At 34.7% G+C, this 19,466-nt stretch overlaps 2 protein-coding genes across 4 annotated transcripts in view; both read right to left on the bottom strand.

Annotated features, from left to right (window-relative positions):
• Positions 1 to 338: 338 nt before the first annotated feature.
• Positions 339 to 10,251, bottom strand: LOC127806511 (CDP-diacylglycerol--serine O-phosphatidyltransferase 1). 2 transcript variants are annotated; one of them, XM_052343861.1, is made up of 13 exons: positions 9,867 to 10,251; positions 8,137 to 8,366; positions 7,685 to 7,750; positions 7,536 to 7,595; positions 6,879 to 6,969; positions 6,453 to 6,507; positions 6,172 to 6,251; positions 5,930 to 6,046; positions 5,721 to 5,805; positions 3,738 to 3,829; positions 1,003 to 1,256; positions 775 to 863; positions 339 to 644 (listed from the first exon to the last, which is right to left on the bottom strand). In XM_052343861.1, the coding sequence occupies exons 2-13, from the start codon at positions 8,298 to 8,300 to the stop codon at positions 517 to 519; spliced, it is 1,281 nt and encodes a 426-aa protein (XP_052199821.1). In that variant the 5' UTR covers positions 8,301 to 8,366; positions 9,867 to 10,251; the 3' UTR covers positions 339 to 516. The 2 variants fall into 2 exon arrangements, with proteins under 2 accessions (XP_052199821.1, XP_052199822.1); XM_052343862.1 differs by lacking the exon at positions 9,867 to 10,251 and adding an exon at positions 9,711 to 9,817.
• Positions 10,252 to 18,162: 7,911 nt separating this feature from the next.
• The window catches only part of LOC127805864 (DExH-box ATP-dependent RNA helicase DExH5, mitochondrial-like), a 93,196-nt gene continuing 91,892 nt past the window's right edge, over positions 18,163 to 19,466 (bottom strand). For both annotated transcript variants that reach the window (XM_052342676.1, XM_052342677.1), the window contains 3 exons: positions 19,252 to 19,404; positions 18,987 to 19,097; positions 18,163 to 18,772 (listed from right to left, as the gene is read on the bottom strand). In XM_052342676.1, coding sequence (XP_052198636.1) covers positions 18,314 to 18,772; positions 18,987 to 19,097; positions 19,252 to 19,404 — 723 coding nt within the window. In that variant the 3' untranslated portion in view covers positions 18,163 to 18,313. The remainder of the gene's footprint in view (positions 18,773 to 18,986; positions 19,098 to 19,251; positions 19,405 to 19,466) is intronic.

Below are 19,466 nucleotides of genomic sequence, written 5' to 3'. Positions count from 1 at the left end.
CTTTGTTTCAAGCATGTACCGTACTTAGCTGAGAACAAACATGTATTGTCCTAACATTCAGCGACGGATACTCTTCCTCAAAAGTCAGTCATCTCTAATTAACACTTCTGGACAGTGGGCAATAGTTTCCAAGAAGCCCAAACCAATGGCCCAAAATAGAATTCCAAGATGACTTCTACATTCAATAGAGGTAAGAAATCATCTCATCCTCAGTAAATTTACATTTTTCCAAATCATCATACCACTCATTGCTTGGAACCAGTGAGAGAGAGAGGAGGGATCCCACCAAAATCATCAAAAGCGAAGAAGCATGCTGTAGAATTAACACTGGCGAATCCTTAATTTCCAACTCTTACCTTTGAAATAATTTCAATAAAACTAAGAAATAAGCATTTACATCTTAGCAAAGACGGAAGCAGGAAAGACAAATTGAAGTATTTACAAAAGGTTGAATAATAGCTGCCCTTTCGGCCAACAAAGGAATGAAAGAATCACAAAGCTATAACATAATCAAAATCATTGCTGTTTCCTCTGATGAGTCCGATGATGTTGCCATGACCACATAGTCAAGATTATCGCTAGGGCCAGGGCAGCGCATATCCACAAAATTACCAACCACATTGGCATCGCTTTTGGGAATAATCCTGGCAGTGAACAAACATAAGATCTCGCAGTCCTCGTGGATAAACTCAACTCGACGAAAGCACGCAAACCATGATGCAACTAACAATGATTCTATGATTTCTGGTTAAAACAATTAGACAGGAAACGCACCATGTCCAAATTTAATACAAATGAGGAGTTCCACGATGCAGATAGCAAGAGAGAGCCAACAAAATGCGCCAACCTTCTTGACTGGTTTTCTATTGGGGAGGAGAGGAAGCAATAATCAGGCATAAGGGTAAGAAAGATACCGTAAAGCATGCTAGGTGGGCTTGCTTTCTTAATTTTAGAACAAGCCTTGCGTATGGCTAAAAGAATTGTGAGAGAAAGAGAGAGTACCTGTCTTGCAAGTAAGAATTGTACTCACGGATCGTTGGTATTGCAATAAGCCACCATAAAATCAACCTGTACACAATTAGTGGGTTTCGAGGAGGAATCCATAGACAAAACTTGAGAAAGAATGTGTTAAGCTCCACTGTCAAGAAAACAATGCATAAAGTCAGAACTTGTATAAAACGCCATGGACCAAGGAGGGGCCGCCACTCATCTTTGTCCCACTGTGCTGGTGTAAATTGACTTAGAGTTCTCTTGACCTGAAAAGTTTGAAGGAGTCACCCTTTGTGGCAAAAATCACTAGAATCATACATGGAACACGTTTAGTTTGCTATTCCCAAGTCAAGAGCTACAAGTAGAGCATGAAGATCTCAATGATTTCTGGCAGTACATGGCTCATTCAATTCAAGTTTCCTTGTGTTTCTACAAATATGTTCTACTTTTGGGGACTGAACTTCGAAAACAGACTGACCTCAATTGCTTTTAGCTCCTTTAGTTCACACCCCCACAATATGTAAAACCCCAAAACAATAGATAATGTCCACATATAAATACAAACCTGCATAACCCACTAGCAAAATGAGATCCAAGAAATAAACCTGGTCAATCTATAATGAAACAAGTTTCAAATAACTCATTGACACTCAAAAACATGAGATCATGACATAAATTAACTGGGAAAATAACATATTCTCTTAAGAGATAACATTAAACCATTTCTACCTTAAAACAACACGAGTCTAAAAAATGCCTTAACCAAGAAAAAAAATCAATAATAATAACTGACCGCAAAAGGTGCCACAAGAGACATTCTTGACGTATGAATATCATTCATTACGCCAGTCAGTTCTATCCAAAACAGAGGATGAACAATGGGACAACATAAATAGAATTTTTACATGGAAAAATAATGGAAAAATAATGCCCCGCCCCCCCCCCCCCCCCAAAAAAAAAAAAAAACAAAAAAAAACCAAACCAAAAAGAAAAATAACTTTTGTAAGCATTGGCAAGACCCAAGATGGAAACATAAATGCTTTGTACTCGTGTAGATTGTCTGAGTATGCAGCCACCATGAGCAAACTCATCCAAGCCCCATGCCACCAAAACAAATTCCAAACAAGCACCCCACTTTCCTTTGGACCCTGACTGGATATAAGTAACCAGCAGCCAAAGAACTGAGCAGCCGGCTAGAGTGAGCAACAAATGGCAAAGTGTTGACCCCCAAATAATAAATAACTAAGAGTAGAGGTGTAGCACCCACTATTGGAACAGATGTGATAGCCCTAGGTGGTTCTCTGTTGCTCTCCTTTTGCCAATTTTGAATTATGGTCTATAAAATCAATCCTAAAGCTTTTATTATCAGATTCAAATCCTAATGAGGAACTTAATTTTAGTCCAAAATTTTACATTTTTGTTACAAACAAAAGAGGAAATGATTAAGATACATAAAGACTAACAGAGGCTCCTCGGAGGAGAGTGGATAGAATGCAATAAGCATTTAACAAGAGAGGTGAGAAAGAATAATAAAAACATGGTGGGAGACTCTTAGATTTGATATAAGTTAGAAGGCTTTATAGGAGATAAAGTAAGCTAGAATTCATGTAGCCAACCCCACATAGTGGGAATTGAGGCTTGATATGTTGTTACAAATAAAAGCCCGCAGTAGATCCAACAGCTGCAGCAATGGAATGAAAAGAGGGGCACAATTCAAAATCACTAGCAAGAATCTGAGGTGCTTTCAGACAGTGTAAAAATACAACTTGCCATTATATAATTTTTTTCCATAAGTAATCTTTTTTTTTTGGGGGGGGTAAGGGAGACGGGGATTGAGATTGGGGAGAGTTTTTTGTTCCTCTTTAACAGGTAGGGCTTCAGTTCTCACGAGTACCACCTAATGTCTACTTCTTGTGTTCTTCATTATATTTCAATGAGATGTGAAGCTTTACAGCAGTAAGGCCTCCTGTTAATTGTTTCTCAGTTTAAAAGATCCTTGCTATTAAAAAATCTATTTCCTTTCATATGCAGTGAATGAATCTGATTATGCCTTTTTAATCATTCAACAAGAGGGAGAGACATCATATACTGAGGTATGGGATGCTTAAGTATTGTTAGAACAGCCATTCTGATAAAGCCTCAAGTTTTGTTCTGTGTCCTCAGCAAATTGGCAGACGCTTGCAGTTACATAGCATAAAAACATTCAACATAATATCCATCAATGCAGAAATACTTTGTATAAAGTACACCATAACGATGGGCATGTGACTATCAGTGAATAAATAATACATACACATTCATGTAAATTATTAAGGAACACCCCCCCCCCCCCCCCCCCCCAAAAAAAAAAAAAAAAAAAAAACAACACTCAGCTGTGCTGCTTTTGAAATGTTCAATGACGAAGCTGTAAATGTTTATTATGTCTGTTTCTTTACAATTGCCTTGCCTATGTTGGGCTTTCAGACTGAAGGACCGCCTGTTTTCTGAATACTGATTAGTTCTCCATATATTGGTCAAATGTTCAAAGTGCCTGTCACTGTGAAACTATTCAACAGCCCATGTTGGCACTCAAAACTTTAATAGTTTTAGAGAATTCCAGGTAAAAACAAAAAGAACTTCTCAATTGATAAAATCCAGCAGAAATAAAGGGAATATTATGGCAAAGGAAACAGAAAGAAACAAATAAAAGACTAAAAGTTGTTTTATTAAAACATTCAGATAAAGCATGAAGGAGGACTAATGCATACCTTGCCCATAATATTTGGCTGCCGGCTTATACCAACCCACTCATATGTTTTTCCATCAAAGTACCGAACAGTATGCATTCCTGCCCAGATACCTGCATAGGAGATCAAGCTGTGTTAACTAGTGCCACAAACAGTGAGAATGCACAGGGGGTTAATGAAATACCAATGTCTTTGCATAGGGGGGTTAAAATGAAAGGTGTCAGGATTTTAAAGCACAATGGAGCAACATATTTTCTGTTCTGTTCCTATATTAAATAAAATACAGACGTTTAAACGTCACTCAAAAAATTAATTTATTAAAATGAATTTTAAGCAAATGATAATCAATAACTATGGCTTCATATTGTTAAGGCAGATGAGCCTTGCAATGGTACATACTGATTCACTGAATGTTAATTTACATACTAAATTGTTGTTATTCATCCATCAGAACATGAAGAACAATAGCAAGCACACAGATGAAATTGGGTCCGAAAAAAGGAATTTTTTGACAATTTTGACCTGCCTATGCACAAAGGACCACTAGGTGCACAGGTGCGTTCTACTCCATGTATACATGCATGCATCCCTAGGCAAGGAAATTGTTTGTATTATTTAATTATCTGAATAAATGCGGAACTTCCTATCTCTGTAACAACCTTCTATCTTCTCAACCTGCACAGAATTAAAAGCCAGAACTGAATGCTGCAAATACAGTTGCTTGCTTGTTGTTTAGGGGAGCAGAGCTGGTCAACTAAAAAACTGCAGCTTGAATGCAACACACATTAACACATATTACCCATTGAAAGAACTGCAGCCACTGAATTGATTTTGTCATGCAGTACTATAGCTACTTCCAGTGCATGAAGAGCAAGACACCAAACATCTTTCAAAATCACAGATAACAAACAACCTTGACCATGTTCTTTTATTTTTTTTTTGTTGGGGGGGTACCAGAACCTTAAATTCTAGTTCAACCTAACTTTAATTCAAATTATCTCTATAATCCACACCCTTTCTAGCATTTTCTGATCAGTCCACCTGGAATATCAAAATTCCATCCATATTCAACCCAAAAGCTGAAACAGGTTTGCTTGGTGGCTGAAAGTAGATAGACAATGTTTCCAGCTTGTTTGGTTAAGAGTTGAGCGTAGATAGATAATATTTCCCAACTTCAGTTTGCTTATAGCATTTTACGTCCTCTTTGGTGTTAAAGGACAATGATTGGCCCACATATCTTACATTTAAATATTTTGATACATTCTGGATCTCCAACATCTAAAAGCTTAGAGATGGAATTCTTGATCTGGATTGAAGCATGGTGAAGGTATCTAACTTGAGACAGTAGTAACACTATGCATATCATTGGGAAGCACCCTTGGTATGAACCACACCAAAAAGGAGTAAATGGGTTGGATTGTTAAAACAAAAGAGAAAAAATGGGTAGTGAAGTGTTTTCTGCTAATAGTGTTATAGAATAGAACCTTTCTGGTTCTCATGGTTGACCTTAAGTTTGCAGTAAGTGTTCTTTTTTTTTTTCCGTTATTGTAACATCCAAAACAATCACAAAGCATGAAACCCCTAAAACACCCCCCCCCCCCCCCCCAAAAAAAAAAAAAACAGGGAAAAGAAAACACAAATGCCTGTTCAGTTGTAGAAAACATTTTTTAATTTTTCAACTCTAATTGAATCTCCAATTTGAAAACGAAAAACTGAATTTTCTAATATTTCAACCTTACACTGTGAATTGGAAAATATCAAAAAGATGTTTTCTAAATTTTCTAGAAATGAATGCTATTGCTTTTTGAACTATAAATGTAAGGGCATGTTTAGTTGTAAAATTGGAGTTAAAAAATTAGAAAATGTTTTCTACAACAGAACAGGCCTAAGATCCTATCCAGGAAAGTGCAAATCACCAAGGAATAGTAAAGAAGACTGTCTTCTCCTGCCATTTTGAGCATGCTAACATAAAATAAACAAGCTGAGTGACATCAGGATTCTCACCAAACCAATTGCAGATCAATATATCGAGAATGATGCTATCCCACCAGCACTCGTTGAAGTTTGGCAACATATGGCGGAAGGTAAGCTGAAAATGGCAAAACAAGAGCCCTGTTAAGAGCATGAACTTGGAGGAATACTCAAGACAAACAATGAGCACCTCTATAATCAGAAATAAGAATGAACTGCAATAGATAAGTCAAGCTACTAACTTCCATTAGCTCAAATCCAATAGACAGAACCCATAATAAAGGCTGATTGCGAATCATTATAGCCTTGCCCCACCATCCAAAGATATGAGCCAGCACAAATTCATCAAATAAGGTATCCTATAAAGCAGCATACCAAATCAGAGGAACTCTGGCAGTCCAATTTACAATGAACCACACAAAATATGAAATTGTGCAACAAGAAACACGATAATGAAGAAGGATTGGGAAAGAAGAAATCATACATAAACGTTCTTAAACCTGTTTGTAGGATTTTCAGGGACATAAATTCTGCAATCAGCACCATAGGATCTTTCAGGAAGTTCTGCAACAACCATGAAAATGAAGTTGGAAACCAGAACTGTCTGTTTAGCATAAACAATGAAAACCTAATCCAGGAACAAGGATCAATAGTTTACAGCATGCATCAGTTACTGACATGAAATGAGCTATAATACAGCATGGGATAACATCAAAAAAAGAAAACTAATAATAGTAACATTTTTTCATAACCCAGGCTCATTACCAACTCCAAGATCAGGATGAAGAAATTTCATAAATTGACGGGCCTCATCACGGTTCTGGAAATGAAAAATGAAGCCATCAGTAACTTCTTACTGGAGTCTAAATAAGAGGAGCAAAAATAATAAAATGTAACAGGAATATATATACATGCATACAAGAACAAATTCATTACAAACACTCATAACAACCTTGTCAAAAAATAAAAACAAGAGCTCAGTACCATTGATAACTCCATGGACAGAATATTCACAAAAAAAAAAAAGCTCATAAAAGACATTTAGGAATAAATATTATCTAAAACTAACACATCACAGCTTTTCTCAAATATAGTCTGCCGACCCTACCAGAAGTAAAGAGGGAAAAGTTCTCAAGGCCAACAAATTTTAACACTTAAATTCAAGCTTTACACTTAACCAACAAAAGTAACCTGGAAAAGAAGAAATGTGAGAGCAACAAGGTAAATAACAGCCATTCCATGAACTAATCTCCAGATTGCAGGATGCGGCCTAATAAGTACCCTGAAAAACAAGAACATTTAGCAATGTCAAAAGCACATTGACAACATTATAACACAATTATTTAGGTAGAAACTTCTACTAATGACCCAACATAACAACGCAGCATGGTAAAAAAAATTGGATATGTTATTAGGATTGTAAAGAGAGAGCTACCGTCTTGTTTAACAGAATTGAAGCTCGGCCTTTCACATCTTGCATGCAAAGAAATGTAATGGATGTACAAGAGTCCCGATTACTTTATTATAGATGAAAAAAGAAACCATTTGCATTGAATATCATACAGGGAAGACAAGTTTTCAGTCAATGGATCAGAAAAAATGATATAAAAATGTTGTTCCAACTTCTTAAAACAAAAGATTGTGTGACAAAAAAGGAAATGCAAGTTAGAAGAATTCACATCCCAATTTTGAGGACCTTGCATGTCAAATTTTGGTCCTAGAAAGTTAAACAGTGTCAAAATGACAATCAGTACATGAACAGAAACAGCAATAACTAGTGCTTCTGGGATGCTCAAATGTCAGACAATTTAATGGAAATTCGTTAAAACTAATGTAAGAGAAACTTACGTTGATGGGGCTTGCAGCAAGCTGTAAGCAAGAAAAACTGCAATCATTGCCCATGCGCCCCTATCAAGCACAACACTCATTAAGGAACTTTACAACATGTTGAGTACATGTTGAATACTAATTGCCCGTATGTATTAACAACCACATACCTTTTCACAGAGGTAACAATATCACTGGATGAACTGTTTTCTGGATCAAGAGCTCCACTTGCCCAACTGTAAGCATGTGCAAACAAACAACATCATATCAGGCCTTTATCATATGCAAACAAATAAATTAAAAATAAATAAATAAAGGTTTCTTTAACGAAGTAGCTATAGAGCAAAGTGTGTTTGTATGCCAAAAAGCAGGACTTGGCAACACATTAGAATTCCAAGGGATAACAGATTCTTCCCATTCAAATATTCACCAAAGTGATAGTAGTAATGTCAATTTAACCATTCAAGGAATACCAGTTAAACTTACAGCAATTTACAAAACTTAGGAAATAAAGACACAGAGGACCCTAGTAGTCTACCAACCTTAAGTAGTCCTCCCCATATCATAAAATGAAACCACAGAACACATAAGTAAACATTGTTCAAGGGGCAAAGACACTCACATAAGAAAGCACGCGCCAACAAGTAACAATGAAATTGTACGAGGTCTGTATGCCCATGCTGTCCAAGGATCCAGCTCATCATCAACCACACATGGAATCACATCACCATTTTCCAGAATATAGTGATCTCTTCTTTGAGTTCTCCAATAGCCATTTCGCTCCATAAACCTAGTGTTCAATTGATGGCCTTTTTCCACGGCAGACAATCGACAGTGAACTCTAATTACTGGCTATGAACAACATAAAAAGAAAAACAATATTATCATTTCTCAACATCGTAAGAATCAATAGACATGCAAAAACAATAATAACATTTTGATGAGGGAAGACAAACAAGAAACCATTATTTCGTTAAACGACATTGACCGTCGAACAATGAATTACCTCAAACCCATAACCAACATCCATAAATAATAACACAAGTCAAAGAAATGACAGAACTTTTTTCTTCGTTTTTTTTTTTTTTATTTCTCCACATTGAGGATCCTTTCCAGCATATCACAACCAGCATACAGGTAAAACATCAATTTGAAGATTTAAAATGCATTCTAACAGTCTATTAGCAAATTAGAAAGGGAAAAAAAATAAAAAAATAAAAACTTGTCAAGAAAGTTAGATTTCAAACAGTAAACAAACACAGGAGAAAAAAAAAAGTAGCTCTCATGATTAACAGATGCAATGGTATCTGGCTGCCAAAAAACAGGTCAGTAATTGAAGAAGACCTGCAATGGTTTCAGATTTGGCTAATACATCTTGAATATACAACAACAATCAGAGTCCGTAATTGCACCAGGTAGGGTCAATTACATGAATTCTAAATTTTTGGTCATCTCTATCCATAATCACATCCTATGTGAGGGAACTGCATTATCATGTGTCAATTCAAGACCATGATTAATGTACATCAGGGGAAAAAATAATTGCAACGGGAATCCACCACACGGACTAAAAACTAGTCAAACCAAGTGAAGGTGTGGTCCATACACAACTAAAAATTGGACCACAACTTCCACTTGATTACTTTAAGAACTACAAGGACAAGAAGTAATATGGTTTATTTATTCGAAAACCTGAAGTAACTCAAAATTGAAAATCTGAGTCTTGAATAGTGGCTACTGTAATAAATTAAAAAGCCAAAGAGCATGAATGTTGCAGAAGAATTCTGGGGAATTGACCTAAGAGTTTGTCCAGCCAAATGAAAATTTTCTAGTAAGATATTATCAGTGCATGATAAATCAGCAAAACCAACCAACACAGAAATGACTCCTAGCAAGATACCAAGATCAAGAAATAATTTCACAAACGGTAAACAAATCGAGCAGTTAGTTTCGAAATTGATAGAAGAAATTAGCATCTAAACAAATCGACTAGCACCGAGAAACAGCAACCCATAAATACATGCGAAAATATTGTGGCAACAAGATTAAATCCCAAAATCAAATCAGCGAATTGAACGAAAGCCCTCCATGCAAATCAATCTAGTGCATGAACTAGAAAAAAGGAAGACGCATTGCTTTTGATACCAAAAGCTAACCAACTTTACTGACAAAAATCTAAGCAAGCGGAACACGAACCGCATAATAAAGGTTCAGTATTTATGAAGAGCAGATTTGAAAAAGGCACACACACACATGTACATACATACATATACATATATATATAGATAGCGAGCGAGCGAGAGAGAGAGAGAGAGAGGTGGGTCAAAAAGGCACTGGCTTAGGGAGGCTTACGCAGGCAGAAGAGGGCGGGCCGGCCGTGCGATTGGACGACGAGAGGAAGATTGTGGCCGTCGGATCAGAGAACCTGAACTAAAAACCTTTAGAGAGAGAAGATTTGGGTTTCAATGATGAGAGAGGGTTACATCGAGATTTGGAAAAAGAAGGTGATTATAAATGTAATCATCAATTATATATATATATATATATAGAGAGAGAGAGAGAGAGAGAGAGAGAGAGAGACTCTCTCTCTGGTGTCCGTCTGTGTAGGGAGGAGAGCGGGAGAGAAGGGAACCGGCGGGTGGGGAAGGAGGGGAGGAGCAGTGGAAGAGCGGCGGAAAGGCGGTGAGGATTGATGATTCGATTCGATTTGTTTGGTTTTGTTTTAAACATTAGAGAGAGAGAGAGAGAGAGAGAGAGAGTTGGACGGTCAAAGACAGGGACAGAGAGAGAGAGAGAGAGAGAGATTTATGAGAAATGGGGTTTAGACAGGCAGGCAGGCAGCCAGATTGATAGATTTAGATTCATGATTTTGATTTCTAATTAATAATAATAATAATAATAATAATATTATTATTATTATAATAATAATAATAATAATAATAATAATAATTATTAATATTATTATTATTATTATTATTATTATAACAACAAACGGAAAAAGACAATTTTCACCCAACTTTACAAAACATTAATAATTTATTATTATTATTATTACACAGCCGCCCCCCGCCCCCCACCAATTGCCCTTAATTTTCACTTCTTTCTTTTTCTTGCATCCAAAATACTTTTTGCATTTTCATCTAACTTCAATAGGTATAGATATTAGAGTGAATGTAAGATTCTTATGTTTGATACAAAAGAATTTATACATCTGAACAACAATGAATGCACCATTTCTTACTATGGAACAACCAATATTTCTTTTCTATCCCTCTTTCACTTCCAACCCAACATGTGCCAAATTTAATTATTGGATTCCAAACCTAACAATCAAACAAAGCCAAAATCGAACTAACATGATGTTAAAAGAAACCCAAATGAAATTCAAATGCTACATCTTATTTTGATAGGTCATTGTTATCTCATGAAAAATTCTAAAATTCTAGAAATCCTTAAATCCTTGTTGTTTCAATTTGTTATATTAGAAACTATCGTTGCTAAGATGGCTTTGTGAGACCAACCAAAAGGCATGCCTAAAGGTCTAACCACATCTTGCTCACAAGCCACCACTTATTCATTACTTGATATAGCAAATCGTTTAGGCATTGCGAGATTGAAATGCTGTTTAAAATTGACAAGAAATTTTATCGAAACCCTAGCTAAAATCCACCCAACAATGAATCACAATTTTTTGTATTTTTAATTCTTCTCTTTATCATCCCTTTCTATAGGCATTGAACTTAGTGATGGTGGTGGGTTCATAATGGCCGCCCAACATTATGGTTTCTTATTACTTCTTTTGTAACTAGAAGGATGAGAGATAAAGATAGAATAAAGTATGAGTAAAATGATAATTTTAGTTCATTTTTCAAATGCAATGAAGTAATTGTTATTTTTAAAATATAGAGGATACCCTCTAAAATTAAGCCAACCCTTAGGCGTGACTAAAGAAAATTTTTCTAATTTTGAAGTAATTTTTTTTTCTTTTATCTTAGAAGACTCAAAATTTAAAACCCAAACCAAGTCATTTAAAATGTTGAGATTGTTTTGAATTCAAATTTGCATAGTCTATAACCCAAATTATTATAAATATAAGATTTTAGTAATCAACTTAAAACTCGACAAATTTAATTAAGATATTTAATGCATCCTATTATCTAAGAATATGGCCACATATCAAATTATCAAATTGTGTCGAGAGTATTAGTTGAGAATGTACCCATTTAACTTTTCTTATTGTTTAAGAATATAACTACATATCAAATTATTAGATTGTGTTAAGAGTTTTAGTTGAGAATGTAATTTTGAGAGTATTGAGTTTTGAGATTGAAGAGTGAGGGTCGGAGGTAGACCTCTTTTTAAGTGAATTTCAAATATCCTTAGCTCATGGACATGGATAGATAATTTGCTAAATCACATTAAATTTGTAAGTAAGTCTCAAGTTTTGATTGTGTATGAATGAATGTGATCGAATGAATTTAATTTCTATGTTGGATTTGTTCTAAATTAAAAATTGATAAAACCTCTTCATTGATAAAATTCTATTTGTTGCTAATTTAAAATCTTAAACTTTTAGAGCGATTAATTAGTTAATGGTATATAAATTTGGGTTGCAATAATTGGGATGATTAGTTGATAATTGGGGTGATTAGTTGAGAGAGAGAGTAGCAACTTTTAAATTGTTTTTACCTATTTTATATTTTTTAAAACTCTAATTAAGTCTAAATTACTTGCATTAAATTTTTCATAAATAAAGAAATAAAACTAGCATGTTTTACGATGTCACACATAAAATATTTTTGACCATATTCAAGAAAAAAACAACATATTAATAAAAATAGATTAAATTTTGTATTCTATGAGAGTCGTTGAAGTGTCAATTTTTTTTTACGTGGTTTACCACAAACGATTTTGTTTTAATATATATATATATATATATTTTATAGAAAATGATGTTTTGCTTCAATCATATAACCTTTTAACCACAAACGATTAATTTTACTATTATTTTCATATATAGTAAAAGTATCTTTTTTAATATTGTACTATTATACCTCATGAAAATTATTTTTTAAAAAATTTTACCTAATAATTAAAGAAAAAACAAAATAGAAAACCACCATTTAGGGTTTATTGGATCTAACGTTAAAAAATGTTTTGAATGTGATTTTGCATGCAATCAAATGACTAGTAGTAGTTTTGAGAACTTTTAAGAAAAGTGAAATTAGTGGCATTATTATTGAGGAAAGATTTGGGGGTAGGGAGGGATCAATTGAGAGATCTTTCATGATCTAATTATTGGTTGTCATCATCATTATCATTCATAATTGTAATGATTATGGTCAATACTTTGATGTGTTATCATTAGCTTCACATTATAAAATTAAAAAGAATATTAATAGAAGAGATAAAAAGAAAGAGTTAATCATCATCATCATCATCTTAAGATTTTGCATATATAATTATTTAATTAATAATAATTATATTTTTTTATCAATAATAAATAAATAAATAAAAACCTTTGTACGCTAACCCATGCATATAATTAATTAGTTTGACAATACTAAATGCTTGCTCTCGCTTTACTTGTGTATCATATCATATTATTCTATTAAATGTTTCGTAAAATAAATTTTTAATGTATAATATATATATAATATTGTCCTCACAAGCAAACTACATCTATCTATCAATTAAGGTTTTTAATTAACCTAAAGAACATTATAATTTAACATTCTATGCTATGATAGTTTAGTGGTAATGGATTTGAAAAATATCACTTCTAAGTCTTGGTTTGTGGGTATAATTTTTAACTTTACTAATGATTAAGAAGTGGTCCTATACTCAAAAATTTATAAATTTAAGTAAGAAGGACCAATGATGCTATTAATAAAAATTTAATATAGTTAGTTGGTAATCAGAACTAAAATAACATTACGAGTAATCTTATAACTCATGTCATTAGTCATATATCGCATTTTTATTAGAGGAGACTCTAGACAGAGAAAATAATTACATTTAGTCTTCTCCATTGAGGATGCACTACCTAACTAATAACATTATCATCAGTCATGACTTTTAATATTATTCTAATATTATTTCCTACTCTATTCTATTTAGGTGATCTTAAAGCTAACTTATTACTCTTCTTCTTAACATGAGTGCCTGAGCGCAAGCACGTATTGAATTACATTCTTAATCTATTAATTTATCTAACTATACATTCAATGTCAGTTTAATATATTTTTTTTTTCACTTTACTGCTAAAATATTATTATTTTTTTTTTTGGGCTCAAAATTCACCTCTCACTTAAACTATTTGAAAAGTTTAAAGATTAATTTGAGCAAATAAAAGTTTGACAGGTACACTGTTTTTGAGGATAGAAAAGTTTAAGGGCCAATTTGGCTTTTTATTTGAAAAAAAAAAAGTTTGCTATCTTGTAAAAGCCATGTTTGGTATTGGCCAAAGTAATACGAAAAGTGTACAAAAAAGTATTCATTTATTGAAAGATACTCTTCTCCCAACTCACAACATGGCCAAACAAGCCACTGCACCATGTTTGGACATATGGTTATAAGCATGGATTTGTGATTGAGAGAAAGAGATTGAACAAACAACAATTGAAATTGAAGGAACTAGCTAGTGTTTAATCATGGCTTGACATTGTTTTAGGAATCATTTGCAAAGAAATGAGGTGGTCTTGTCTTTATGGAAGACAGACCCACCTTTGTGCAGAGGAGATGATAATGCAACATTTTGTTATCTCCTTGAGTGGAAGGAATAATTAATGTGCCTCCCTCCATGACCAGACCATTTTAAGTTCATCATTCTTAGCAAAGGGTACCCTACATGATCTTAAACTCTTGTGTTCCCTCCATTCACACATTGTTTTTTTGGATGAAAAATCTTAAAACAAACCATTCATAATTTGATTGTACTAGAAGTTGACTTTTGAAATTTCTTAAATTCTAGAATTAGTATATCAAAATTAAACAGAGATGAGAATTTAGTCGGGCTTCATTAACAATTCTAAACTCGAACCTAGATTTTTATTGAGTTTATTTATTTTTTAATTTAATCAAATAATTTTATATTTTAATCTTAACCTGAAAAGAATAAATGGAGTTGTCGTCCGGTGATAGTCTCGTGACAATTAAGCTCAAATAGGCTTAGAGATTTCTAATTTGAGTGTTGTACTTTACATAAAGTTTAGTGTTTGCCTCCCATATTTAAGAATGTCACTCATAATCCTTTGAGAGTTCTTCTTAATATCATATAAATGATCATTAATTGAATGTAACTAAGTGTCAAATTAAGTCACAAAGTCATGCTTTTATGGGTAGGCGAGAATTGGAATGATGATAATAATGACCTTCAAAAAGAAAAAAATTGCTCCTCAAAAGAAGTGATACAATGCACATATATATATATATATATTTGATATGTACATATATAGATGATTATTAATATTAGTAGATTGTCATGCGAATTAAAGATACATTAAATGAGCTATATTTATCTACTAACTCATGATTGATATGATTTTCGCATGCCTACTCATTCTGTTCAATCATTATCAACTCAAATAACTAAATCAGCATACGAAATCTCGATAATAACTCTCATCTTATCCAACTCTTTAAATATTTAGTATATTAACTTTTTAAAGTTTCTCTTCAACCTATGCTTATTTTTGACTAAAGAGCATCAAAGAGTACTATTCTCTTAGTGGAGTCAACATCCTTTAAATTTGAAGAACATAGTTAGGTAAATCTCAACGTTAAATCATTGAGATAAGGTTTTGTAAGATAAAAACATGAGGTTGAAAGGTTGAAATAATAATGCAAATGGGACCCCCCCCCCCAGAGAGAGAGAGAGAGAGAGAGAGAGATTGAATGTGGGCAGTATAGCTGTAGAGTAGAATGGCGACAAAACACCTCCACCCCACACTCCTCACCAACTCACTACAACAGACCCTACCCCCACAAACACACACCCACATAGACAGACACACAAAGGGAGTTGAATTTTTATTTTAGTCAAACAAACTCACTTAATTTAAGCCACAATCAGTGAATCCATGTTTTTACTAATTAATTATCTATTATTATTATGGGGCGGCTGCTGCTGCTCTCTCTCTCTCTCTCTCTCTCTCTCTCTCTCTGTATATATATATATATATATGTGTGTGTGTGTGTGTGTTGGGAACAGTACCCATATGGGTTTGTGTTCAGCGTTAATGTGGGGTTTTCTCCCTTTTTTAACCATTTTTTTACAGAATTTATGACCACTCTTGACTGTTAAGAAGAAGTATTTTTCTTATTATTTAGGACAAGTTATCAAAAGAAAAGATGAGAATCATAATTTGGGCGATTTTAAAATGAACCTAATTGGATTAAAAAGAAAAAAAGAAACTGGGGGGGGGGGGGGGGGGGGGGTTCACAAGAGCCAATTAAGGGATCTCAAAGCCTTTTACAATCAGTAGTAATCACCATATGTTTGGGTTTTATCATTTATTATGCCTGCCATTGAAAATGGACTCTGCAAACAAAGCCCCCCCTCCTACTAGCACTAGGTCCAACAACAACTACCAACACAGACCATGATAGATGCCCCCCCCCCCCCTCCCCCCCCCCCCAAGCACCCACTCAACATTGTTAAGTGGCCCAACACAAACTATAAGGGGCCTTCAACTTCAACTTCAACTTCAATAATGAATAAATAATAATAATAATAATTAGCGTTGTCGAAGCTTTGGGTCAAATTTGGATGTGACCCAAACATGGAGTTAATGTCACTGCAAAAAGAGCAAACATGCTGCTGTTGCTTATACAAGGAAGGAATATGCACAGTGTTATTCTGTATCCACTGTCATCCACAGATAACTTAAATGTCCCAATCACCGTCTCACCATCCTCCCTCTCCTCTGTTACTTATTCCTTTTTAACTTCCTAATAAATTCATTATTATGTTTTCATTTTTATTATTATAATCACCCTCACTAAACTTTTATTTTTATTATAATTCAATAATTCTTTTTTTTTGATTTTTTGTCAATTCTCTTAATAAAAAAATAACACGACGTGTATTAATTAGTATAAATTTAAAAATCACTATCCTATCCTATTCTAAAGAGAGGTGATATTGAATCGTAATAAAAATTAAAATTTATTGACGGCTATAATAATATAAGCTAAAACTCGATAATTAATTTATTATTATAATTCACTGCTATTAAAATATTAGGAAAAGACAAAAATACCCTTACTTTTTCTGGTGCTGTTCTTTTATCTTTAAAAGAAACATCACATTATAATACAGTGAAGTTACTATTTTTTAAATGTGTTAATATTTGCTCTCACTCACTCGTCAAAGTTGAAGCCTTTTTGTGGTGTGTTGACGACCATGAATTATTATTATTATTATTATTATTATTATGGTACAGTTACAGAGAAATAAAATAAGAGAGGCTAAATTAATGAAGATAAAAGTTAGGTGTACGGAAAGACGGAAGGAGGACAAAGGAGGGGCAGCCCTTCCCTAGCTGTCTCAAAACGCATATATGCTCAGATCTCCACCCCCACCCCGACCCCCACCCCCACCCTGGGGCTGAGTCTTATTTATTTTACCACCTAATTAATTCATAATTAATAATTATCCTATCCTATCCCATCCCATCCCAATACAATACAATGATTCCCCCACATCCAACTTCAACACCACATGTGATTTTGGACAATCAAATCATTATTCTATATGATTTTATTTTATTTTAAAATATATACAACAACTACAAACACAATGCAATCCATGCATATATATATATATATACATATATTGTCTAAATTGACGTACATGCAACAGAGCATGGCATTTAGCTGACTGATGAAAGTTGACTAGCGAGTTAGTTTAATCGGACTGCCAGTGCTCACAAGTGATCAAGTCACAGGCCATCTCTGAATTGTGCACTAAAATGAATACACACAGAGAAGAATAAAAAGAAGTCAGCTAAGTCCCTTACCACCAAAAATCTACACTTAGTAAGGGTGTTTTCTCTCTCTCTCTCTCTCTCTCTCTCACACACACACACACACACACACACACGCATGTATATATATATATATATATATATTATATTCTAATCTATTCCAAATGGAATGTCTCATCTAATAATATGACGAGTCAATGTTTTTAGTGTTCTACTTACAACTCTCTTATGACAAGAGTAAAGCATTTTGATAACGACTACAATAGTCAAGTGTGTAATTAATAACCCACACGTGCCATCAAAGCACTACACCCTCAACTTGGCCGCCTGCCAAGAAAAACATAAAGAAACAAGTTCCCAGTGATAATATATATTTTAAAAGATATATTCGATACACGCGCGCACACACGTGAAAAAGGAGAGTTCGGATCAATGTGATCCTTCCACCACAAAATGATGATGGAATCCCAACATGTTCTTTCTTTCTTTCTTTGAATTGCCTCAAATGCTTCTGTACCATCGGCCACCATCCAACACTGCCAGTCACACCCACCCGGTGGCTTGCCTTCTATGAACGAACAATAGCTAGCTAATAAGCTTAATCTCCTGAAGTTGCAAGTGTTCATTCTGGCAAGTAGGTCCATGGCCACAAGAGCGCAATTGTGACAAAACAAATACACTGTCATTAACCCGTTATCTCTTACTGCTTGGCAGCCATGGACCAGGTCTGATGGTTTTTATCTGAACTCATATGAAGGATTATCTGCCACCCCTCCAAAAAGCTTGCCTGATTCCATGCTCATGCGAAAACTAACGATGATCTTTCTTGCTCTTCTTCAGAAATATCGACATCTGTTCTACATAATCATGGCCTCTATGTGACCCACCCATAAGCCATTCCAGAGCCTCGGCCGCTGCATCTTTTTCTGCTTGTTTCTTGTTGTTGCAAGGCCGTCCCACGATCTGCATCCCATTGAAATCCACAGTGGCTCGAAACTGGCTGTTCTTTAGTTGTGTTGTCTTGTAGGTGGGTGCAGCATAACCTGCCCGCGTGAGCAACGTTTGGAGTTGACTCTTTGAATTATCACCCCCTGGACCACTCTCAGTTCTTGAAAGCGGGGCAGGAGGTGTGGCAGTAATAGATGGCTTCGAAGGCTGAAGCACCTGACGATTGAACACAAATCTGCCGTCACATCGATCATCTGAGAGCAGCATCCTTACTGCTACCATAAGGTCTTGATGCATAAGAGCCATCCTAGGATTCAACAGCTGCATATAAAAACTTTGATCGGTCAGTTGTAATCAAATATTTGAAATCAAGAATGCAGTTATCTCTGCGAGAGGAAACGAGCCTAAATTGCACAAATATTCAGAAGCCGCACAACAGAGTAACAGGAGCAACCTATGCACCTTCACAATAACAGAACCGATGTGAAAATAATGGTCTTTTAAATGAAAGGCTTCTGTTAGGGGAACAACTTACTTTGTTCTCAATTAAGTCCTCGAGCTCTTTCCTTAAGCTTTGATATAATTCTGCCACGTCAGGTTTCATGAAGAACTCCAAGTATCCTCCTAGCATTTTTAAGTGGCCATCCTATCAAGTCAAGGAATGATTCTGCTGAATCAGAAGAAAAAAAAATAATAAAAAAAATAAAAGCATGCGTGCATGGTTGACTGTCCAGCCCCTCAAGCAAGTAAAAAAGGTGGAGGCTTTAAACAAGAAATCACATATAGGAAAAGAAACTCACAGCATCCCCCCTGGATATGTTTCCACCGAATAGGAGCAGCATTGAATCAGAGATGGCTGTTGAATCCCGGAGAAAAATGGAGTTCACTTTGATCTTCTCATTGAAAACTAACCATGGATAAGGAATCCTAGGTTCTCGAGCATTGACAGAGTTCTATGCAGACAACAGAAGGAAAAGCAATTAGAGTGGAATCAATCAAGCACCCAGTGAAAATA

The sequence above is a fragment of the Diospyros lotus genome, chromosome 7, assembly GCF_014633365.1.
Source record: "Diospyros lotus cultivar Yz01 chromosome 7, ASM1463336v1, whole genome shotgun sequence".
In the NCBI taxonomy this organism is placed as follows: Eukaryota; Viridiplantae; Streptophyta; class Magnoliopsida; order Ericales; family Ebenaceae; genus Diospyros; species Diospyros lotus.
The sequence above is the reverse complement of the archived record's forward strand: the minus strand, read 5'-3'. Positions and strand labels throughout refer to the sequence as shown.

Excerpts from the sequence above, each read along its gene's own strand:
- LOC127806511 (XM_052343861.1), bottom strand. The coding sequence starts at position 8,300 with ATGGAGCGAAATGGCTATTGGAGAACTCAAAGAAGAGATCACTATATT. Across the intron at positions 7,596-7,684 it reads ATTGTTACCTCTGTGAAAAG|GGGCGCATGGGCAATGATTG; the intron begins GTATGTGGTTGT and ends TGTGCTTGATAG. Across the intron at positions 6,047-6,171 it reads ACAGGTTTAAGAACGTTTAT|GATACCTTATTTGATGAATT; the intron begins GTATGATTTCTT and ends GCTGCTTTATAG.